General features: G+C 40.6%; 1 protein-coding gene across 1 annotated transcript; it reads right to left on the reverse strand.

Moving 5' to 3' along the window:
* Nucleotides 1-1,224: 1,224 nt before the first annotated feature.
* LOC137378179 (protein-L-isoaspartate O-methyltransferase domain-containing protein 2-like) lies at nucleotides 1,225-21,873 on the reverse strand. The gene is made up of 6 exons (XM_068048336.1): nucleotides 21,781-21,873; nucleotides 17,539-17,863; nucleotides 15,244-15,346; nucleotides 14,018-14,189; nucleotides 10,537-10,660; nucleotides 1,225-2,263 (listed from the first exon to the last, which is right to left on the reverse strand). Exons 2-6 carry the CDS (start codon nucleotides 17,843-17,845, stop codon nucleotides 1,884-1,886), a joined length of 1,086 nt encoding a protein of 361 aa, XP_067904437.1. The 5' UTR covers nucleotides 17,846-17,863; nucleotides 21,781-21,873; the 3' UTR covers nucleotides 1,225-1,883.
* Between the last annotated feature and the right edge of the window lie 1,459 nt (nucleotides 21,874-23,332).

The following is a 23,332-nucleotide window of genomic DNA, read 5'->3' on the forward strand; positions in this document are numbered from 1 at the left end:
AAATAACTCAAAGGACAAAATTGATTGCTAGTACACACTTGTATTCATGGCCTAGAACTTCTACTCAGTCATAATCTTGGCAGAAGTTCAGCATGACCTGACTTCCATACACAAGGATGTCCACCTGACCCTGAGCAAATGTCTAGGATCGATTAATTTTTGTTAATTTCAGCAGGTTCTTTGGCCTCTGGTACAGTGATGCAGGAGGATGTAGGTTAGTTGTGTACTCAAAAGCCTGCCAATGCACAGTGTGACCAGCTGCCTTTGTGCTGTCAATATGAAACAAAAATTTGTTTTAATAAAAAGACCTTCTTAACCATTAAACTTTAAATCCTATAATAAAAGCAAAATACTGCGGATGCTGGAAATCTGAAACAAAAACAAGAAATGCTGGAATCACTCAGCAGGTCTGGCAGCATCTGTGGAAAGAGAAGCAGAGTTAACGTTTCGGGTCAGTGACCCTTCTTGAGTTCCGAAGAAGGGTCACTGACCCGAAACATTAACTCTGCTTCTCTTTCCACAGATGCTGCCAGACCTGCTGAGTGATTCCAGCATTTCTTGTTTTTGTTTCAAACTTTAAATCCTGTCTTTTCTGTGCAAAGCAATTCTGGATGTCAGGCATTCAGTGTTGCTATGGCACAGACAATGGAAATTACATCTGCTAACACATTTCCATCCTTCACATGTCATGTCTACCTCTATGTGGGTCAATCTATTGTACGTTACCTGTAACTTTTAATGGAAACTCAGTCAGCTGTAAAGATGGACAGGAATCCAAAATTGGTCCTAGTATCAGTTTCTGCTTCAGTTTTGATCCAAGAAAAAGAAAACCAGCAGAGAAAGGGTGGAAAATATAATCTAAAGTAGATATGTCCAAACTTTCTGGCTTTGCAGTTGCTCAGTTGTGTACTGTGAAGCTGCAAGGGTTGTATATAAAGTATTAATCAATGTTCCTCCTAACTCGTATACACATTTCAAGTTGTGAATACCAACAGATGAGTGTTGATTTGGGACTTATTTACCAATGAAGCAATAGAACCAAGAATCCTTTTCAACCTGCCAAAAGAATGAACCTGAAACAGGACAAGCCAGCAAATACAAATATAACCAAGTTCCTGGGCATACTGGAAGTAGGTTATAAATGTCCATAAGTCAGTTTGCACACTCCTGATCTCAAGTGTGTGTTTTGAAAGTTTTAATGTTGAGGAGACAAAGGGTTACCTATGTACCAACTTTTATTGTTTTATTTATTGCAGAGAAATGACTAAACAAGTACTTGCTACATCAGTTCATCTACCAAGCAATCTGCAAAAATATGAAAATATTAGAGCAGTAACTAATGTATTTTTAACTTTTTTTTTAAAATTAAGATAATATGAAAAGAATTTCTAAAGTTACATCTTAACAATTGCATTAAAAAACAATTTTGGCATATCAAGCACAGAAACGTGCTTAAAATCTACCATTTTTAAACTAAACAGTATTAAATATTCAACTACTAAGTTATTACAAATTACAATATTTCGTTATATAGACGAGATACAAGCCACTGGAAACAGTTTTACATGGATAGTCATTTTACATTTCTCTATTCATCTTGTGTGTTGTTTTTAAAGAAATGCTCGTCATAAGTGATGCAATAATATACAGCAGAGCCAAGCATACTTAAGTTTTGCCAATACTTTACATGGATAATGCTAGATTTTTTTTAAATGAGAGAAATGAGTCAACTTAGTAGTAAACTATTAGTAGGAAATTGCTAATCAACCAAGTCTGTAAAAGTGCTCACTTATTTTTTCATTGCAGTACATGTCCCCTATATTTTTCAAATTTCAGCTTAAGTGCAATATATTACAGTTATTATTAGCAGTCATTTCCAAGACTTATTTATCTCTGTAGTACAGTAGGTATAATTTTAATGGCTCAGGTAAAGGCAAACTGAGGATTTTTTCTCGAAGCAGATTTAATGGAGGCTCAGGTTTAAAGTCGCTGTACTCCTTTTCTTCATCATCTCTCCTAACATCTTCCATGTCCTCACCATTATTGTTGTTATCAAAAGGATTTGAAATTCGACTTGCAAAAACCTGCTTGTCAACAAGGACAATTGCATCCATGCGTCGCCTGCGGATCCGCCTTCTTTTAAATCTGGAAAGAACCTTTGGAGGAACTCCACCATTTGACTTGTCCTGATTTATTGTATTTTTAAGAGTCCGACGAATACAGATCCGAGTTAAGTCTTGCAGCGTTCCAATGCTAACTGAAGCTGTGGAATCACAAATTTAGAAGAAATTCACATATCTATCTCTTTACAATGTAAACTAGTATAAAGCAAAAATATTTTCTGCACTACTATATTATCTAAACAGAACTCATTACCAAAATACTACAATCAAAATGGTTAACTTCAGGGGGATAGAAAGAGAGAGAAAAAGAACAATGTTTTATTCAAAGTAAGTTTAATTTGATCTGGATCATCTCTCCTAACTGATGAATACTTACTGTACACAATGCTATAGAGGAATGTGCAAAAAGAAGCCAGCAACTGAACTTTCATGTTACATATAGAGCGTTTTTTCTTTGATAAGTAAGCGAACTTTAAAAAAAACAAGATCCAACACAGGTGTAACTAAAGGGCATAAAATTTACAATCAACAGCAAAAGAAGAAGTTAGGAAAATTATTTTTGTGCAGATAGTTATCAGGACAAGGAATCTTCTACCAGAAAACAGTGATGGAAGCAGAATCCCTAAGTGTTTAGGACAGAAGTGGATGAATATTTCAAAAAGAAAAAAAATTAACAGGGTATGAGGGTAATGGGCCTCAGGTTAGCTTTTCAGAGAGCCATTCAGCCTCCTGTGAACTAACATTTCTCTGATTGTATGATCTGTAACACTTAACTAAAGGAAACAAATGCTTAAAAAATACAAGAAGCTCAACAGTGGTTTAAAAAAAAAGCTGCAAAAGGCCACAAAGGATTCCAAATAACAAGCAGAGAAACAAAAAGCACAAGGCAGTGAGGAATTAGAACTGGAAGGAAAATACAGGCTGATGATGCATGTAAGCCAGGTTTCTCAATTCAGCAGCCTTGAAAGCAACTTGCTCCTGGATGCTTGACAAGTAGCACTTTTTCAGCCCTGGATTAGGTCCACAGTATTTCCTATTACTGTGAAAAATAAATTTCAGATTACTCAAGAATACAAAAGTCTGATTATTTAATCATTGAATGCTTCTGTATACAAGTTTATTCATCCTTCTCTTGGTTGGTCCTCCACTCATCTATCACTCTTGTCCTTGTTGGTAGGTTCCCACTCCTAGTCCCTCGCGTTCTCCCAATGCCTCAAATTTAAAATTATCATCCTTACGTTTAAAAATAATTTTTATAGCCTCACCCTTCCCATCTAACCTCCTCCAGCCCAAAACCCACCTTTGACTCTGGCACTTTCTACAACCCCAACCCTCTCTCCCATCATCCCACCATTGGTGGTCATGTCTTCAGCTGCCTGGGCCACATGCTCTGAAAATTCCTGATTAAGTTCCTCCACTTCTCTCTCCTCATTTAAGACACTTTATAAAACCCAAGCTTTAACCCACCTTTTATTCACTCCTCCTTCTTTGGTTATGTGCCCTTTCCAACAAGCCCCTAACCGCCCTTGATTACTCCTCTGTGCAGTGCCTTGGGATGTTTTCTACAGTAAAAAGGTGCAATATTAATGCAAGGTGTTATTATGGCTCACTGCAGCACCACAAAGCCATCAGAGGAGCCTAGATATAATAACTTTCAGTACATCAGTAGCTTCTTTTCTCTCTTTCCCAGCTGATAATTAGTACCAAACTGTGCAACTATGTTGCCTGCTTCCTTTTAAAAAGGAGGGTTGATCCTGCAGTGCCTAAATGTAGAGTACTACTTTAAACAAACAATTGCTATGCAAATTTCATCAAGTCTTCTGACCGATCTATTTGGTTTATAAATATTTATCAATGTCAGTAAAGATTGTGTCACTTTTCCTAGGCCTAATATTTTACTGCTAGATTTAAAATCAAATATGCTATTTGGAGAAAATCCAACAGAACTGATATTTTTCTCTAACAGTTTTTCTTCTTTCAAAACAAAGTATTGGCATCAAATGAATACATTTATCCAATTTATAACCAGTTGTATTGTAAGCACTGTGGAAATCAGGCACTTTATTTTCTCTCTAGTCCTTTTCTACCCTCTGATCTTAATTTATACAGATCCTGTGGCTTTGAATATGAGTTGCTACAAGAACTCTGTCAATGCTGCTCAAAACTGGAAACTTTGATTCCAGTGAAAAAGCACCTGAGCTCTGCCTGATGTCTTCTCAGAACATGGCTGAGGAGCATGGGGATAATTGAACCAGTCCCTTTATTTCTCTCTACCCAACCAATGACCTGTTTAATGAAAGCAATCTCTTAAAGAAAGTATGATTTTTCTTCATTACATTTTTCCTAGAAGAGATAGTCCTGATTCCCCATTAGAATCATGGCTAAAGGCACTATATCATGAAGCTCCAAGTTATAGAGACGAGAAGTCCCAGCTTGATTCTCAGTGTTCTGTTAGATAGTCTCACTTTAGGATTCACTTGGAGCATTATAATTGGGTTCCGCACCCCTAGGCTGAAAAAGGGGAAAATATCAGTCGGGATTGGACTCCGCAGTGACGCTCTTCTGGTCAAACTCACAAAGAATAATGATCACTTCGTTAAAGGCTGCTCGTGTCCACAAAACCAAACTCCAAGTGGTCACGCATTCAGGAGAGGAGGAAAGAAATAAAAGTTGATTTTTCTCCTATTTTAAAATTTTTTCCACTCTATCCTGAAGGTGTTGGGATCTATTGGGGTTAAGGTTCTGCACAAGCCAGGTATCCTCCAGGAACCCATCCAAATGGCCATTATTTATGTCAGCCTTCACAGCAAGTAGGGGATGTCACAGCTTATCCTGATCTGGTCATTATTTGATGCCCACAAATGTGCACTTGTAGCAGGGATTTCTGGATAGTGATCAGGGCTGGAATTATGATGGGTCAGACCCTATAAGTATGGAGACTACTTCAGCATCTATAGTACAATCCAGCAAAAATAATTTATCTCAATACACAATAGAATCATACCTAGGTACTTTTCACTCTGTTTGTCTCAATACTTCATTTGGATAAATATTACTTGAGCCAATTTTCTTCGTCCTTAAACCACAGCTCTGCCATGATCAGTGGCTACAGACTGTAGTTTGCAAGATTTTATCATGCAGACCATTAAATTGCACCATGAGATATGATCATGCAAATATTTAATGCATTTGTTTGAAACTCCTATTTCAGCAGACTCAATATTTCATTTAAAATAATGGCCGGAATTTACAGAACCCCAACGAGCCAGATGGGGGGTGGGGGAAGGGGTGACGTAAAATGGAGCGGGAGGCTCCAGGAAGCTTTCCCGACCTGCTCCCGCCTCAGTCTCCCTTTATGTAGGGTGGGGGGAACCGCTTGCCCCCACCCCCAGGCCTATCAAGGCCCTTAAGTGGCCACTTTAAGGCCTTCGCCCACCTCCACGTGGATTTTGCGCATGGCAAGCGGGCATCCTGCAGCTGGGAAAAGCAGGCAGCTTCTCAGTGTCCCGGGGGGGGCCCTGCACATCGGGCACAGGGTGCCGAATGGAGGACTGCCCCCACTTCCCCAACCGCCCCCAATGCCTTCACGAAGAAATAGTAGAGACATTAATTATTACAGAAGTACTAATATCAAAGCATCTACTTGCAAGGGTTACTATTTGGGGAAAAAAAATACTGTAAAACATAAAAGCAAAATACTGCAGATGCTGGAAATCTGAAATAAAAACAAGAAATGCTGGAAATACTCAGCAGGTCTGGCAGCATCTGTGGAGACAGAAGCAGAGTTAATGTTTCAGGTCAGTGACCTTTCACCAGAACTGACAAATATTAGAAATGTAAAAGGTTTTAAGCAAGTAAAGCGGGGGTGGGGCAAGAGATAACAAACGAGAAGGCGTTGATAGGACAGGGTCACAGAGAATAACTGACCAGAAGGTCATGGAACAAGGCAAACGGTATGTTAATGGTGAGGTGAAAGACAAAGCATTAGTGCAGAGAGGGTGTTAATTGACTGTAAAGTGATAAGTCCTGGTTCCAAGCACAAACATTAAAAAAAGATAGGCACAGTAGAAACAAACTAAAATAAAACAAACAAAAAAGAAAAAAAACTAAAAACAAAAAGGGGGGCCCCGTCATGCTCTGAAATTATTAAACTCAATCTTCAGTCCAGCAGGCTGTAGCGTGCCTAATCGGTAAATGAGATGCTGTTCCTCGTGCTTGCGTTGATGTTCACTGGAACACTGCAGCAATCCCAGGACAGAGATGTGAGCATGAGAGTTGGGGGGGCCGGGTTGAAATGGCGAGCAACCGGAAGCTCGGGGTCATGCTTATGGACTGAGCGGAGGTGTTCCGCAAAGCGGTCACCCAGTCTGCTTTTGGTCTCCCCAATGTAGAGGAGACCACATTGCGAGCAGTGAATACAGTATACTAAATTGAAAGTAGTACATGTTATTGGTTGCTTCACCTGAAAGCAGTGTTTGGGACCTTGGATAGTGAGGATAAAGGAGGTAAATGAGCAGGTATTACACCTCCTGCGATTGCAGGGGAAGGTGCCATGGGAAGGGGACGAGGTGGTGGGGGTAATGGAGGAGTGAACGAGGGTATCGCGGAGGGAACGATCCCTTTGGAATGCTGACAGGGGAAGGGAGGGGAAGATGCGTTTGGTAGTGGCATCACGCTGGATGTGGCAGAAATGGTAAAACATTGTGTGCAAACAAGTAGTAGGTGAAATATGAAGCTTCTCCCACTGAAAGGAAAATTTTTAGAATTTGTAATTCAGAAGAAAATATAATCTTCCTCACTCCATATCCTCCACTTTGTAAACTAAACTAACCATAAACACGATCATAGATCAGACAATTTGAATGAGTGTCTATCTGGTTTCACAACTAATGCAGTCAAACAAAAAAAAAGTGGAGATAGATGTTGCATTTGGAAGTAAATTTATGCAAAACATAAAATTAAAATCCAAAAGGACTACTGATCAATCAAGTGTCACGGAACTGTCTTTATTTTCTCCTCGGATTAAAACAGTATGCCTTTAAAAAAGAACGAAGAGGCACTGTGTGCCAGCAGCTGCACCTGTCCCGAGGCCACAGCAGGAGAGAGGGGTAATATGGTACACTGTAAAAACTTAACAGTGAAATCAGTTTTGAGAGACTCACCAGCGAAGCGTGCTAATGAAGAAAAAAGCTGTCCATTTCTCTCAGCAAAAATTCTACAAGGAGCTATAGGATGAGTTAATTGCCTAAGGAGGAAATAACCGTTTGAAGAGACCATTTGTATAGCTGAAGCAAAGTTTCGACTGAAAGACTGTCAATTTTAAAATTCAAGTTGACCTATTGCTGTGCTCATCATTGAAAGAACTATTTGATGCCTGCTGCAGCCGAAGTGTTTTGAATGCTTAGCTACTAAGAGACTATTTCATCAAATCTGTATGGAGACTGAGTGGCATTTGATTATTTTCACATTAGAATACCTCACCCATCAGGAACATAACCCACAAAGACTTATATGCCAGTTATTTATTTATTCTTAAGCAACAGCTAATTTTTAAAAAAGAAATCAGTTAACCCTTAGTTTTTGAGTGTGCGTGTGTGAATTGGAGTTAGGTTAAAATTAAGGTTAAAAAGTTATAAGGCCTTTAGCCATAGGTTTATCTTTATAGTGTTAAAGATTTAGTTTTAATAAATAGTTAATTTGTTGTTGTCTAAAGATACCTGGTTTGGTCTGTTTTGTTCTGGGGGTACTAGAGCGTTTAATTTGGCTGTTTTCTGGTTGGGTGGGAAAACTTTAATAATATGCTGTGACTTGTGGAGTGATGGGACTGAATTGACAGTGTGTTGCTCCCGCCTCAGTCGTAACAACAGCTGTATCTAGCAGCACAAAGAAAATGCGATTCTATTTCTTTTTTAAATGGAGTAATCAGTGAATGGCAAAATTAATGATTGTACTGTTCAAGCTGTGAGGATATAATCAACCATGGGAAAAGTTTAATAAAACTACTATAAAAGCCCAAGCGCTTCCCAGCTATATAGGCACAAGAAGAACTAGTATATCAGCAAGATTGCCAAAATGTCATAAGTCGACAGGTGTCATTCATAGAAAACATTAACGTAATTTGCAAATTTCCAAAAGGTAGAAAAATACTTTGAATTAAAAGACTCTGAGGTTTACTATGATGCAAAAATCTGACACATAATCAATACAAGAATTATGTAAATGTGTGTTTATATTTACAATTTACTCATGTTACAAAGCAGATTTATGAAAACACTGGTCAGTCATTCACATTGGGAAATATGCATAGAGACAAGAGGCCAGATTTTCAATCCCCACTGAGAGCAGGGACAGCAGCGAGCGCGATTTGAAGATCTCATTCTTGGAGGTTGGCACTGCGTCCTGCCGCCTCTGGAACGCAATCCTCTTTTTAAACTTTAGCTGGCGGGGAGGGGAGTGCTCACATCCAAGTAATTGCCTGTTGAGCTCATTAAAGAGCTCATTAACAGGCTTGTCAGGAGCAGGGAGCTATTTTTAAATGCTGGGAATAGGGAAAATACATTGGGGGGGATCGTGACAGGATAGTAAGGATGTGAGTGTTGTGGAGGGAGATTAGGGCAATGGAAATGGTTGTTTAATTTAAAGCACAGGCAGCAAAAAAAGCTTAGCTGCCTCAGATGTGTCTCGGTGTGGATACTGACGAAGCTGCAAGAGTTAAACGTTATATTGAAGAGTGCCATGAAACTGGATAGGGAAGTGAGCCCACTGGCATCACTGTGTCAGCTAGGCTTGGCACGGGAATGCCTAGTGAGCGTTAAAAGCCAAGCTGACGGAGGTCAGATGGGAACAGGACACTCTGATATTGGACAGAGCAGCCAGGATGAGCTGCGGCATATCTACCCTCCTGGGCAGCAGGAGGCCAAAAGGAGCACAGTGGGGTGTTCTGCAAGGGGAGCCAGGCTCTACCCCAGACATCTGCCCAGCCCAAGTGTCAACTACCTGCAAATGGTAGAACACCTGTGCCATAGGAGGCATGCACCTATTCAGGCAGATGGTCTTGGTCCTGTGCATCTGATCCACCATGACCTGAGGCCTTATGGCCCCCATGACAGTCCCCCTCCTGTAGCCGTCAAGGTCTCAGGCAGCCTGAACTTCTATGCAACTAGGTTGCTCCAGGGATCAACTGTGGACCTAAATGGCATCTCACAGTCCGCATCTCATTAGGCCATCAGGCAGGTCATAGATACCCTTTTCAGGAGGACAAGGACCACACCCACTTTGACACAGATGGGCCTGCGCTGGCACAGAGGGTATTGGGTTTTGATGCCATCGATTGATTCCTTCAGGTGCAGGGCATTATCGACTGTACCCATGTGGCATCAAAACACCCAGCGACCAGCCACTGAGACCCATCAACAGGAAGGGCTTCCACTCCCTCAAAGTCCAAATGGTTTGCAACCACAACAAGAGCTTCCTTCATGTGTGCACTCACTTTCCTGGCAGCTGCCATGACTCCTTTCTTCCTTGGTCCTTCACCCTATCCCCCAAAGTGCATGGCTGGCTCCAAGAGGACAAGGGAAATCCCTTGAAGAGATGGCTACTGACCCCGCTACAGGAGCCCCAGACAGAGGCGAAACAACTAATATCACCTACTCAGCACGGCAACTATTGAGCAGGCCATCAGGTTTGTGAAGATGTGATTCTGGTGCCTGGATCGGTTGGGTGGTATCCTCCAATACCCTCCTGCAAGGGACTCAGTCACTGTGGTGGTCTGCTGCACTCTCCATAACATGGCCCTCCAGAGAGGACAGTGAGGCCCTGGAAAGAGACAGCTCATCAGGGAGCAGGAGGAAAAGGGGGCAGAGGAGGATAACACTGAACAGAGAGGTGGCCTCCTACTGCCACCCTCAGGGAAGAGCACCTCCCTTCTCTCCCTCATAGCCTGCAGCATTAGATCCAGGTAGGTATCGATGAAGTGAGGATCTACTCTGCCCCTAGTGCCAGGCCTCCAGCTCCCCTGTGACATCACGCCTCTCTTTGGTGCTGTGGAAGGCAGTTCTCTCCCTCAGAACAACCAGCAGCCTCAGTGATGGCTACCGTGGAAGTCTACATGAGCCCCAAACTTGATCTGACCCACTGCCATTTTCAATCACACTGGCTCTAAGAGGACAGGAAACCCGTATCCATACCAATTAAGGGTTTCCCACCTGAAAATTGCAATCTGAATCAGCTTCCCAGAGGTGGCAGGTTTCAGACCAAAAACCAGACCAGGCTCCTGTTTCTCGCCACCACTTTGAAATCCGGCCCAAGCAGCTGGCAAGCAGATTACTGAATACACTACTTCATTTACTAAAAAATTAAATTCTCATTAAGTATACCAAGCTTCTGTTAAACTAATCATACTAATAAAACTTACGTAATTGGACTGTTCGTACTTTCCCAGCATCTGTGCTGCAGGGTTGGATTAAAGGAGCAAAGGATACAGCCAAAATTTTTTCAGTTTCCCAAGTATTCAATCCTGTACGTGTTATTTTAGTTAGCTGCAACAAAAAATTCAGAGAAATATTTAGTTGCAAGTAGGAACATTTATTAAAAAGGGCATTTTCAAAATGCAACATAATCCCAATTGTTAAAATGAAAAAAATCTATACATATATAGGATCATATTACAAAATTTTACTAACGGATGGAAAAAAAAAATCATGGGAGAGTACAGCCCAAATTGCAGGAAGTGCTACCGGCAGGTGAAGCTCAGTGTTGGGAACAATTTCAAAAAATTGTTCTAATCTACATATATTTGATGTGGGGCACTAAACTATGCTTTTAAAACACAATGAAAATATTTGATTGATTATAAAATATTTATAATTTGTACACCAATAAGAACACGCACCCACACTTTTTGGGATTTTCTTCTCCCTGCTGCTTTCACATGCGTTCAAATCCTCTGAAGAAGGAATTTTCCTCCACACAAGATCAGGGGGCAGGTTGTTCAACCTTGCCCGTCTAAGAGCGAAGTCCAAAGTACGGAAAGTCCTCATCAGGGAACTCCTCTTTGCTGACGATGCTGCTTTAACATCTCACACTGAAGAATGCCTGCAGAGTCTCATCGACAGGTTTGCGTCTGCCTGCAATGAATTTGGCCTAACCATCAGCCTCAAGAAAACGAACATCATGGGGCAGGATGTCAGAAATGCTCCATCCATCAATATTGGCGACCACGCTCTGGAAGTGGTTCAAGAGTTCACCTACCTAGGCTCAACTATCACCAGTAACCTGTCTCTAGATGCAGAAATCAACAAGCGCATGGGTAAGGCTTCCACTGCTATGTCCAGACTGGCCAAGAGAGTGTGGGAAAATGGCGCACTGACACGGAACACAAAAGTCCGAGTGTATCAGGCCTGTGTCCTCAGTACCTTGCTCTACGGCAGCGAGGCCTGGACAACGTATGCCAGCCAAGAGCGACGTCTCAATTCATTCCATCTTCGCTGCCTTCGGAGAATACTTGGCATCAGGTGGCAGGACTATATCTCCAACACAGAAGTCCTTGAAGCGGCCAACATCCCCAGCTTATACACACTACTGAGTCAGCGGCGCTTGAGATGGCTTGGCCATGTGAGCCGCATGGAAGATGGCAGGATCCCCAAAGACACATTGTACAGCGAGCTCGCCACTGGTATCAGACCCACCGGCCGTCCATGTCTCCGTTATAAAGACGTCTGCAAACGCGACATGAAATCGTGTGACATTGATCACAAGTCGTGGGAGTCAGTTGCCAGCATTCGCCAGAGCTGGCGGGCAGCCATAAAGACAGGGCTAAATTGTGGCGAGTCGAAGAGACTTAGTAGTTGGCAGGAAAAAAGACAGAGGCGCAAGGGGAGAGCCAACTGTGCAACAGCCCCAACAAACAAATTTCTCTGCAGCACCTGTGGAAGAGCCTGTCACTCCAGAATTGGCCTTTATAGCCACTCCAGGCGCTGCTTCACAAACCACTGACCACCTCCAGGCGCGTATCCATTGTCTCTCGAGATAAGGAGGCCCAAAAGAAGAACACAATGCATAACATCCAGCATAGGAATGTGGCACGTAGATACCAGCAATGTCATATGTCATAATAATCACTGACCGAAAAGAAATAGCACCTTATTACGTCCCAAGGGGCTTCACAACCAAAAAGATTACTTCAGACATGCAATCAATGTTGCTACCTTGCCAAACATGGCAGGCAATTTGCGTACAGCAAGATGCCACAAAATAAATGAAAGGAATGACTAGTTCTCCTGTTTTTGGTGACAACTCCTATGAAAATCAGTTATGAAAGAAATAACAGTACAGAGCAGAGCACAGAGATCAGCAGTCCCAACAGGACTTACTAACAAAAGAAACTGACATTTTAGTGTTATCTGACATATTCTACAGGGCGGCATAGTGGCGCAGTGGTTAGCACCACAGCCTCACAGCTCCAGGGACCTGGGTTCGATTCTGGGTACTGCCTGTGCGGAGTTTGCAAGTTCTACGTGGGTTTTCGCCGGGTGCTCCAGTTTCCTCCCACATCCAAAGACTTGCAGGTGATAGGTAAATTGGTCGTTGTAAATTGCCCCTAGAGTAGGGAGGTGATAGGGAATATGGGATTACTGTAGGGTTAGTATAAATGGGTGGTTGTTGGTCGGCACAGACTCGGTGGGCCAAAGGGCCCTGTTCCCTGGAATATTTCTTCAGTCAACATTCTGCACCCACCAAATTCCAGAAAAAATATTGTTGGCCAACTGGTTCATGTCACCTCAGTTTCATTCTAATTACTGCTTTATTACAGAGAGCTTCACTGAGGTTAATTATTTCCTTCAAGAGAAGTTATTTGACATTAGATTTCTATGTTGTTAGTGCATCAAAACTCAAGCTTCATGTCACTGGATCACCATTTCTTGATTTACCCGAGGAATAATTTTACAAAATCAGGCTCCTTGTGTGGAACCCGACTGCTGGCAGTACGAACTGGAAAATTTAGGCACACACCCACAAAGGAACAGAATGGGAAGGTGGGTGATCAGTGGTTTAGTGAGAATGGGATCAAAAGAGCAAGAGGTGGGTCTCCTATGCAAGATGAGCTTGAAGAAGGCATGAGGGGAGATGGGAAAGAAATTAGAGAAAGACATAAGTTCAGGAATAGGGCAGGCAAAAGCTTGGGGGAAAATTAAGCTTGGTGGGGAAGGAGCATGGCAGGGGCACTCAATTTTAGTGACAAAGAAGTCTCTGAGTTTCTCCACATTGCTTTGAAGATGAGAGTAGAGGGGGGAGGACAGAGGAGTTTTAAGATGATGATTTATAGTAAATGAAACAAGCCAGGGGATCATTCTAAGTGTAAGCAGTTTTGGCAGAGGTTAACAAGGCCTGAGAGTACTTGATGTGGTCCAACTGGATCTGGATGGTTAAGCCAGTTGTGTGCCAGATACATTCAAGTCTGCACTCCTTGAACTTTTAGGACTGAAAATGGGCCGTACCAGGAGGAAAACGCTGGTGGGAGAGAGTAAGGGCAAGAAAGGCATATACGAAGGAGTGAGAGAGATTGAGCAGATTGACAGCTGTAAAAGAATTGTGAAGAATAGCAGGCCAAAGGTTAGACAATTGAGATTTTAAAAGTGAGTTGTAAGGGACCTGCATGAGGCGGGAGGGTGCTGGTGGAAAAGAGTTTTTCTCCAGGAGCAAATGCAAAAGTAAGTGGGGCTTGAAGAAGATAGTGGGATGTGAGGTGTGAGGAATACGCAACGTGATCACAGAATGCCTTGTCTGTGATTGCGTTGAAAGGTGTAGAGGTCACATGAGATGGCATGGTTGAACATGATGATTTATACTGCAAACACTGAAGGCATAATATTAATTATTTGGAATTAAAAACTTACCTTCTCTTCCAATGGCATGACAAGGATTCCACCAACTTTAATCAAATTTCTCATGTACTCTTCGTGATCCTTCTGAACTCCTGCCCCACAGTAGACTCGGTCATACTGATGACTATCTGAAGCAATCTCCAGACAGTTACCCACCACAAAGGATGGCTCGCAGAATTCAAACCTAATTTACAAAATTATAATGCAAGTGTGAAAAACTGTTTTAGTTCACTGGACCACTATAATAAATGAATGTTTCTCAGATCGACAAGGTGAAGCTAGTCATGTGCAATGGTATCTGTATTGGGACTTCTTTTTCTCCATGCACAAGTGATTTACACATGAGTACAGCTGAACTATGATCAAAAGGATACCAAAGTAGGGAGCATAGGAAAGAGTGGGCAAGAATGCAGGAGACACAGGAGGGCACATAGGAGCTATAGGGGTGCAGCAAACAAAATGCAGTGAAAATAAATGGAAAAAAGTACATTTTAGGAAAAGAATATGGTGGTAGAATTCTGAATGAGAAGAACAAAGATCTTTAAAAGCAGGGCTGCAGGTGAAGGAGATAAATAGAATCTTAAGTTTTATTTAGAGGCAGTGAATGCAAAAAGCAAAAATATGAAGAATATGTACACATATTGGTTTCGCCACTATAAACTTTATAAGTTAGGACACACCTTTAATTGGTGCATTTCTCTGGTGTACTTACACCATGTCTTTCATAGTCTACAGGAAATTATTTGATTCTAATCTGGGAATACTGTGGCACAGGTAATTATGTCTATACAGGCAGAAAATGAAATACTGTGGATAATGGATGCATGTTAGCTTGTTCTCTGAATGACCATTACTAAAGTAAATCTATTTTTTTTTTCTAAATGCACAAGATAATTGCTGACACTGAAAAGTCAAGAATTTATATCATGAATCATTAAAAAAAACAAGGTAGCAACAGTTCAATGGCCACCAAAAACCATGGATGCATGGGAAAGGTAGAAGGAGTTGGCAGAACATGGATGGATATCTTGTGTGAGTAATAGGTCATTTCAAACACAATATATAATTTCAATACAATGTGGCGCAGTCAGTCTGTAGTCTGCATTTGTGAAATTGTAATTGTTTCAGACTAAGCAACTGTAGTTTTCGTATTGCCTTGTCTGGATGGGAAAACGTTATGCTTTCTCTCTCAGCATTCCCCAAATACAAACATTCAGCTCGAGATCTAGAGTACTCACTTATCAAAGCTGTCACTTGTCTTGATGAAGTTCTCTAGTTTTTGGTTGGCATATTCCACAACATCAACATGTAGCTCTATTCCATGATTTACTCCAAAGGGGCCTGCAGGCAGAGGCTTAATAGTTAATAAAGGTAACTGTAGCCAATACAGGAAATCTAATCTGCATTTAAATTTAATACATGGAGTTTTATTTGCTAAAATCAAAAGCTCTCAATGGTATTCTTTGTAATGTCAAATTGGCTAAAGATGCTTTAAAATGTATTTCATTTCAAGATATAGGTCATATTCAAAGAAGTCTATTAGTACAGAACATAAGCTACAAAATACAATGTACACAAATTGTAAGGATGGAGCAACTTTTGGGGCAGGCTTTAAAGAAAAATTACAATTACAAAACACAGTTGCAACATGGGGACATGCATACCAGCCATAATACAACCAACTCTGACTTTTAGAGTCTATGACATTATCATTTTGTTGTTTAATCCAATCGTCTGATATTAAGCAAAAATGGCACAAGGACTACAGCAAAGATTATCACACAGTCCTGATTATAGTCATTTGGTAGTACAGAACTTGAGAACTGCTGAAACTAGAGACATGTTGTTGAAGCTTTTCATCTTGCACTCATCCGGACAATACGCAAGAATAACCAAAGCAAGGGAAAACAGCAACTTATACTGCATTAGAGGAGAGTGCTGATTGGTTGGCAAGTGAACTCCGATTGTTAGAGGTATTGCCATGGAGAATGCACCAGTTTACGGTGACTGACAGTTAACTGCCAAGCTTTGTTTGAAATTTAAACCAGGCAGCTTGACTCTGGTCAAGGCAATATCCTGAAGAACCAGCAAATGGCTGTCACTTATTTTGTTCAGCTGAAACAGGCGCAATGCGTGTACATGTTCTTTCAGCAATTCTCAAGGTCTGATTATATTAGGTCTAAGTTAAATACTGGTTTTATGCAAGTTCAAATCATCAGCAAGTGATTAGGAAGGCAAATGCAATGTTGTTGTTTATTGCAAGGGAATGGAATACAAAAGTAGAGATGTTTTACTACAGTTGTATGGAGCATTGGTGAGACCACATCTTGAGTATTGTGTACTGTTTTGGTCTCCTTACTTAAGAAAGGATAAAATTGCTTTGGAAGCAGTTCAGAGAAGGTTCACCCGACTGATTCCTGGGATGAGAAGGTTATCTTATGAGGAAAGATTGGACAGGTTGGGTCCGTATTCATTAGAGTTTAGAAGGGTGAGAGGTGATCTTATTGAAACATATAAAATCCTGAGGGGACTTGACAGGGTGGATGTTGAAAGGATTTTTCCCTTTGTGGGAGAGACTAAAACTAGGGAGCACAGTTTAAAAATAGGGGATCTCCCATTTAAGACAGAGATAAGGAGAAATTTCTTCTCACAGAGGGTCGTGCGTCTGTGGAACTCTCTTCACTGAAGAGCGGTGGAGGCAGGGTCATTGAATGTTTTTAAGCCAGAGGTAGACAGATTCTTGACAAACAAGGAAGTCAAAAGAGTATCGGAGGTAGGGAGGAAAATGGAGTTGAGTCCACAAACAGATCAGCCATAATCTTATAGAATGGCGGAGCAGGCTCGAGGGGCTGAATGGCTTACTCCTGCTCCTAGTTCATATGATCACAGTCTTGCATTAAAATGTTGCAAAACACTGAAGTCATGCACAACACAAGGCCTGCAGTCCCAACTTTGGCAATACAGTAATGAGGATTTACCTTATATTTGTAAGGGTGAAGGACAAAAGAACTTGCATTTATATAGTGGCTTTAACATAGTAAAACATCCCCAAAGCACTGTTGGAGCGATTAAAATCGGGAAGGTACAACTGGCTAGAATTGGAGGAGCACAGAGATATTGTAGTATTTTAGGGCTGGAGGAGGTTACACAGATAGGGAGAAGGCAATGCCATGGAGGAATTTGAAACCAAGGGAGGAGAATTTTAAAATCAAAGTATTGCTGGACTAATATAGATCAGCGAGCACAGGAGTGATGGATAAACGGGTCTTAGTGCAAGTTAGGATACAGGCAGCAGAGTTTTGAATTAGCTTAAGTTTATGGTGGGTGAAAACGCATAATCGCAAGGGTGTGACTAATTGATCTGGCAACTATAAACTGCTCAGTGAGATCATTTGTTCCCCTTATGCGTATTAAGAATGTCATAACAAACTACAGTGTGTGTTTTATTCATACTACATGTAGCTTTCAAGGTATGTCACTGTACTTAGTGGAAACTTTAAACAAACTGTAACTCTCTTAACATATTGGCTCACCTAAAATTAAGCCAACCATTGTACTCAAATAGCCAGTGCCACTTCCAAGGTTCAAAAAGGACAATCCTGGCTGTAGGTCCAGTGCTTCCATTACCTCAGAGTAAATGCAGGGTGCAGACAAATGGATATTACCATTTTTCCAAGCCAAGTCTTTATAGGCATTATCTTTGTAAATTTCCAAGTAATAATCAGCACGATCTATGGCTCGGAAAGCTTGCTCTACCACCTCTGTTCGGATGTAGTGTGCTTCTTTCAGATTGTCTATTAAATCATCATTGTCTTCACCAGCACTCACAGCACCTCCCATCTTTCTCAACTGTTAGAACTGCGCAATAAAGTTAAGAAATGTGAGATACAATACAAGATAAAGAAAACAGCATTTCAGTGTTATTCAATGACGTCACATGAATGTTCAGTAATACATTTCTAAAAGTAATATTCTTTACATAAATGTAACTAAATTTAAATTGGTGTTTGCTAATATAATCTTCAGATCCCACCAAAATGCAGTAAGTTACAAAGTTACATTTGCATAGATGAACATCTCTGCCTTCTTTCCCATTGAGAAGCATACATGGTGTTTTGCTGTACCATGTGAAAGATTATGTTTACAAATCCTAGTAAAACAGCATGGTGGCAAGCAGATCAAAATACTTAGCTGTATTCTTACATTACACTATTATCTGCTATGCTAATAAAAAGCCATAATACCAAAATTTACAGTTTATGATGACTCCCTTAGTGGCAGACTTTAGGCAACCTTCTTTACAGGTGGTTCTTAAGAGCCTGATTTCATTATACTATAGTTACCAGATAATTGGTTGCCAACAAGTTGAAATCTAGCGCCACTAAATGGTTTAAAAATGCACTACAATGTATGCTGGCACAGCTAAAAAACATACTGTCGTGTCAAGAAATATCTCAGAATGCTTGCTATTGCCCATAAATAACCCATGTATTTTGAGTTCTGTAGTTTCCAAACTACTTAATGAACATGTAAACAAGTTTTTAATTAGCATTAGCAAGGAAAACAGTAATCTTGAAATGCAAACCTTTCCCTAACTGCTTAATATTCATAATGTATAAGTAGTCATAGGAGCTTTAAAAATAGATATGATCTTGTATTGGACCTATCAGCACCAGAGACCCCATTGCCACTGACTCAGGATTACCACCTTACTTCATTACATCACAAAATTCCAGCAACTATTAACATTGCATTAATTTAGTTTTACTATAGCTTTTAATTTCATACCACAGAACCTGTATAAATCTACATAAGCTATGTCCCTGGTCTATTATATTTGTTACTGTTTGACTGCAATTTACAGCAGCAGGGAGATTACTTCAAACTATAATTTCTGCTGCCTCAGCAACCTAATGAGCAAGAACACTACTTAATGCAGTAATAATCCATATACAAGTCAGAGGATCCCAGGTTCAATCCCCACTCTATGCAGAGTTAGCTGGCCTTAGGGAATAGGAAAAAAATATTAGCCAGGGCTCCAGCTCTTGTTTATTATTCAGTGACCCAACTGGAAAGTTTTGAGCATGTTCAACAGGAGGCAAATGCCTGCTAACACTTGCTGTCTAAGTTCACATTTGAATGAGATATCAAAGGGTGGATGGACTGTGCTTGTGGGACCAAAATTAAAAATAGAAGTCCCCTGTCGAATAAAAATAGACATACAAAGGCTGTAACACTATTTGTAACTTTTGTTTGCATTGTTGCTAGTCGATCAGTCATCATACCAGGCTAGCCATAGAAGACAAGATGCCACCACAGCACTCTCCCTTCCTGCAGCTCCTGCAATGTCTGCCCACTGTGACTCTTCCATTCAGGTTTTCTCATACACAGTCTCACCATCTTCCTTGTGGTCCTTTCCCAGCCGAGACTCATTCCATCACCTTCCAGAAATATTGTTCTTTAGCCATACGGCATACATTCCTTACTCAATGCTTTCTTGTCAGAGTATGGTTTGTTCCTTCATCATGTCACTTCAGTATTTGTCATTCAGTTCTCCTGGCTTATACCCAACATCTTCCTCCCACACTAGTATCCAATCTGTGTTTCTGTGCCACATTGTTGCTAAAGTACTACAAATCATATTGTATCATTTCAGTTTATCCATGCAGTATTTCTTGTGATCATTTTCAACAATCCAACTACACTGGTTAGTGCTGCAGGTTAATTATCTAATTTGATTCAGCAACAATTAAAAAAAGTTAACAGCACTTTTGACAAACAAATCAATCCAGAGAGCTTTTAACAACAGATAACCTGAGGTAACCCAAGCAAGTACATGGTCAAATTACATTCAACTCAAATATTTACACTCAGTTTCATGTGCATGCCAAAACAGTACAAAAAAAATGCAAGACATCTGGCAATGCAGTTGGGACTTGGGAACAAATTACAAAGAATCACATCAAGGTTACACTAAAAAGCAACACAAGTGGTATACTCAGCATGTGGATTGGAACTTACAAAATTTTAAGAGTTTCTCAAATCAGTTGGAAGCAAATATTTGAAATTTATGACCTGATAAGTAGGTTGTAAGATGATCTAAAGGCTTGCTAATCCTCGACATTATTTTACTGTGTTGTAATTTTCAACATTATTTATTACTGGAGTGAAAAACGACCAACATCTCTCGCTCTCCACACCATCACCCCCCCCCCCCCCCAATCAATCATGATGTATCTCAAACTTAAGCAAGTTAGCCATTCCTAGGCCTCTGCCAGCATATTTCTCCAATTGGCTTTTGGGGGATTTGCGAGAGTGGCTCATGTTGACTCAATCACAATTTCTTTACCTCAACACATAAATCACCAAGCATCCACTCGTACTTGCATCTTCACCTTTGCATCCTAATTAAGATCGCGAGCTCACCAAGGCAGTGGGAAGTGTCTAAAAGCAACTGATCAAAACTACTAAAATAAACCATTATTGACTATACTGAAGCCAAATTCCACTGTGACTGGCAGAAAAAGTCACTGACAGAAAAGCTTCCATCCGTTACCTGCTAAACTATTCAGTCAGCAACACAAACAAAGGCTTTTTGGCACCTTTTAGTTACATTGTTAGAAATCTGGACTTGTTTCATTTTCAAACAAAAGAAGCTTTATGGCAGTTTAAAAGCAAATCAGGTGGAAACTAACAGACTTGGATTCTGTTTTGCCCAAGTTTGCAACTATTATGCTACACACTAGAATGCAGATTTCAGCAACTTTAAAGCCACTCTGACCTCCAAACTGCAGTATAATCAGGATGTAAGCCTCAACACAGTTTTTTTTACTTCCACCATGTAGCCCTCTATACAAATAAACATATGGACTGTAATAACCTTCAGTATAACAGTAAAGTCAAGATTAAATACTTCTTTATAACAGCTGCTAAAACCACATAACATGAATGACCAGGTTAAATGCAGGAGTCACTATAATATTGGTACTATTCATTCTTTCTATTTTCTTGCTGTTACCCTTTCTTGAACTATAAAGCTATGTACAAAATTTACAATTCTCAACAACCATATTATACAACATAGGAAAGTACTGGAGATGAAAAGATTCTTCAGTCTATCCAGCCAGTCCCAAAACCAATACCTGTGAACCATCCACTTCCTCAAATGTCTATATCAACATCTTTAAATTTTCTGCATTTTCCGACTCCACATTCATCACCACATGGGAGAAGTGACTAAATCTAAATTATCTCTGCACCTTTCTTCTTCTAAGCTTGACCTCATGCTCTAATGTTTATGGCAATATTAAACATATTATTGAGGCCAATTTATCAATTCCCTTAAGAGCCTTAAATTCCTAAAGTAACCACACCAGGCTTGTTAATCTCTACGCATAGCTCAGATGCCTAAAACTACATAATCAGTTTGATGGACCCTTTCTGGACTGTCTCCAATCAAGATATTTTGGGGTAGCGGGGGGCAATCTAAAAGCACAGTTTGTAAATGATTCGAGCACCGTGGTGTTGTCAATATGATACCGATGTTCTTGTTGTTGTTACACAGTCTACCCGATATTCTCCTGTCTGGCCTGTCGGCGGCGCTGTGCCTCACTTGTCTCGAGCTGCGAACATTCAGCTTGCTGCTACAACCCAATATAACCGGGCCGCCGCAACGGCATTTTCCCCGCAGCCGCCAGGCTTTTAACATTCTTTTTTATTTTCCCTTCGTGTCGCGTCGCTAGTGTTGAGAAGATGGGCACAGGCTCGCCGCTTACCGCGTCGGTGCTATCTGGGTTCTGTTGGTCAAACTGCCGTTCAGCACTCAGCTCACTTCACCATGTAAACACTAAGCAGTGACGGCTGCAGGAAGTGCGTCAACCGCATGCAAATTACAGGGTAATATATGCTAATGCCGACGGGGAGCGCCTGCGCAATGCGGAATCGCTGCTGATAGAGGGACAATGTTCTCCACTGTGCTGTCTTCCAAAACCCTTTCAACCTAGCTAAGTTCAAAAAGGAGAGCAGAGACCTTGAAAGCTAATTCACACAGAGGGTATTTTAAATATAATATTTTCAATATTATTTATGAAATATTTCATACTAATAGAAAGCAACTTTTATTACTTTTCACAACTTTTATAAAGGGACTGGAGTTGTTTTTTGTCAATGTTTTGAGAATCTTATTCTGCAGTTTGGTTAGTTTATAATTAGGGCCCACTAATTTCTGGCAACTGAGTAAATTAAATGCTTGTACTGACGACATCATTTTCTGGGAGTTTTTTGTTGTTTGTTGCCGGTTATCTCACTTATTAACATGGTATTTATAAGTTTCTAGTGAGCTTATATCGTTGATATACTTTATACAAATCCAGATGGTATACCCCTTGTACTCAATGATGATGGTGAAAACAATGAAGACAGTATATAAATTCACAGTAACTGGATGCATTGGTGACTATGTAATATGTGACGGTCATTGTCTACCTCAAGCATCACCTGCAGCCCTGGTGAGTTCTCCCATTGATTCCTCTGATTTTGCTGCTCTTACAGTTTTCCTCCATACTGACCCACCATGTTACACAAAGTCCTTCGCAGCTTCTCTTATTTCAGCACACCATTGTCATCGGGGATTTCCTCCAGCATCAATGAACATGTTGCACTTTTTCAAGTGAATATTCAGTGTGTTCTTGTTACCAATCCTATTTTCTTCTGCTATCCACCAGTTCTCCAGAAACCACCAGGTTTGACATTTGTACATCCAAATATGCCTGAATGCTGGTGCTGCAAGCACATTCCATTCATTGTTAGTGATCTTGTCCTGCCAGCTCATACAAAGTAAGATATGAAGGTAAAAGCAAAATACTGGGGATGCTGGAAATATGAAATAAAAACAAGAAATGCTGGAAATAGAAGGGTCACTGACCTGAATTGTTAACTCTGCTTCTCTCTCCATAGATGCTGCCGTCTGCTGAGTATTTCCAGCATTTCTTCTTTTTATTTAAGATATGAAGGTGTCTTATGAAACCCTTCCAGCTGTGAAGTGTGCCTGTATAAAATGTCCAGGGCAACCACCTTATAAACCTTCAATTTAGTGACAAATTTGATTCCATGCTGATCTACCTATGACCATTTTGGCTGTCACTATACTAGTCATCACTTTCTTATTGATTCTAGCATCATTAGATAGAATGCTTTCAAGATTGGTGAACCCCTTTATGACATTCAATTTGGTTTTGAGAATAGTGATCACTGGTCTAACATATGGCTTACCAGGAAGTGGTTGATTACTTCAGTCTTCTTCAGACTAATAATAAGCCATTACATGTT

This window comes from Heterodontus francisci, chromosome 16 (assembly GCF_036365525.1).
Source record: "Heterodontus francisci isolate sHetFra1 chromosome 16, sHetFra1.hap1, whole genome shotgun sequence".
NCBI lineage: Eukaryota > Metazoa > Chordata > Chondrichthyes > Heterodontiformes > Heterodontidae > Heterodontus > Heterodontus francisci.

What these genes read in the sequence shown, in the direction of transcription:
- LOC137378179 (XM_068048336.1), bottom strand. Translation starts at nt 17,845, where the DNA reads ATGGGAGGTGCTGTGAGTGCTGGTGAAGACAATGATGATTTAATAGAC. An exon ending in ACAAGTGACAGCTTTGATAA is followed by an intron (nt 14,190 to 15,243) that starts GTGAGTACTCTA and finishes TTTGTAAATTAG; the next exon opens with GTTTGAATTCTGCGAGCCAT. An exon ending in AGTACGAACAGTCCAATTAC is followed by an intron (nt 2,264 to 10,536) that starts GTAAGTTTTATT and finishes GTGATTCCACAG; the next exon opens with CTTCAGTTAGCATTGGAACG.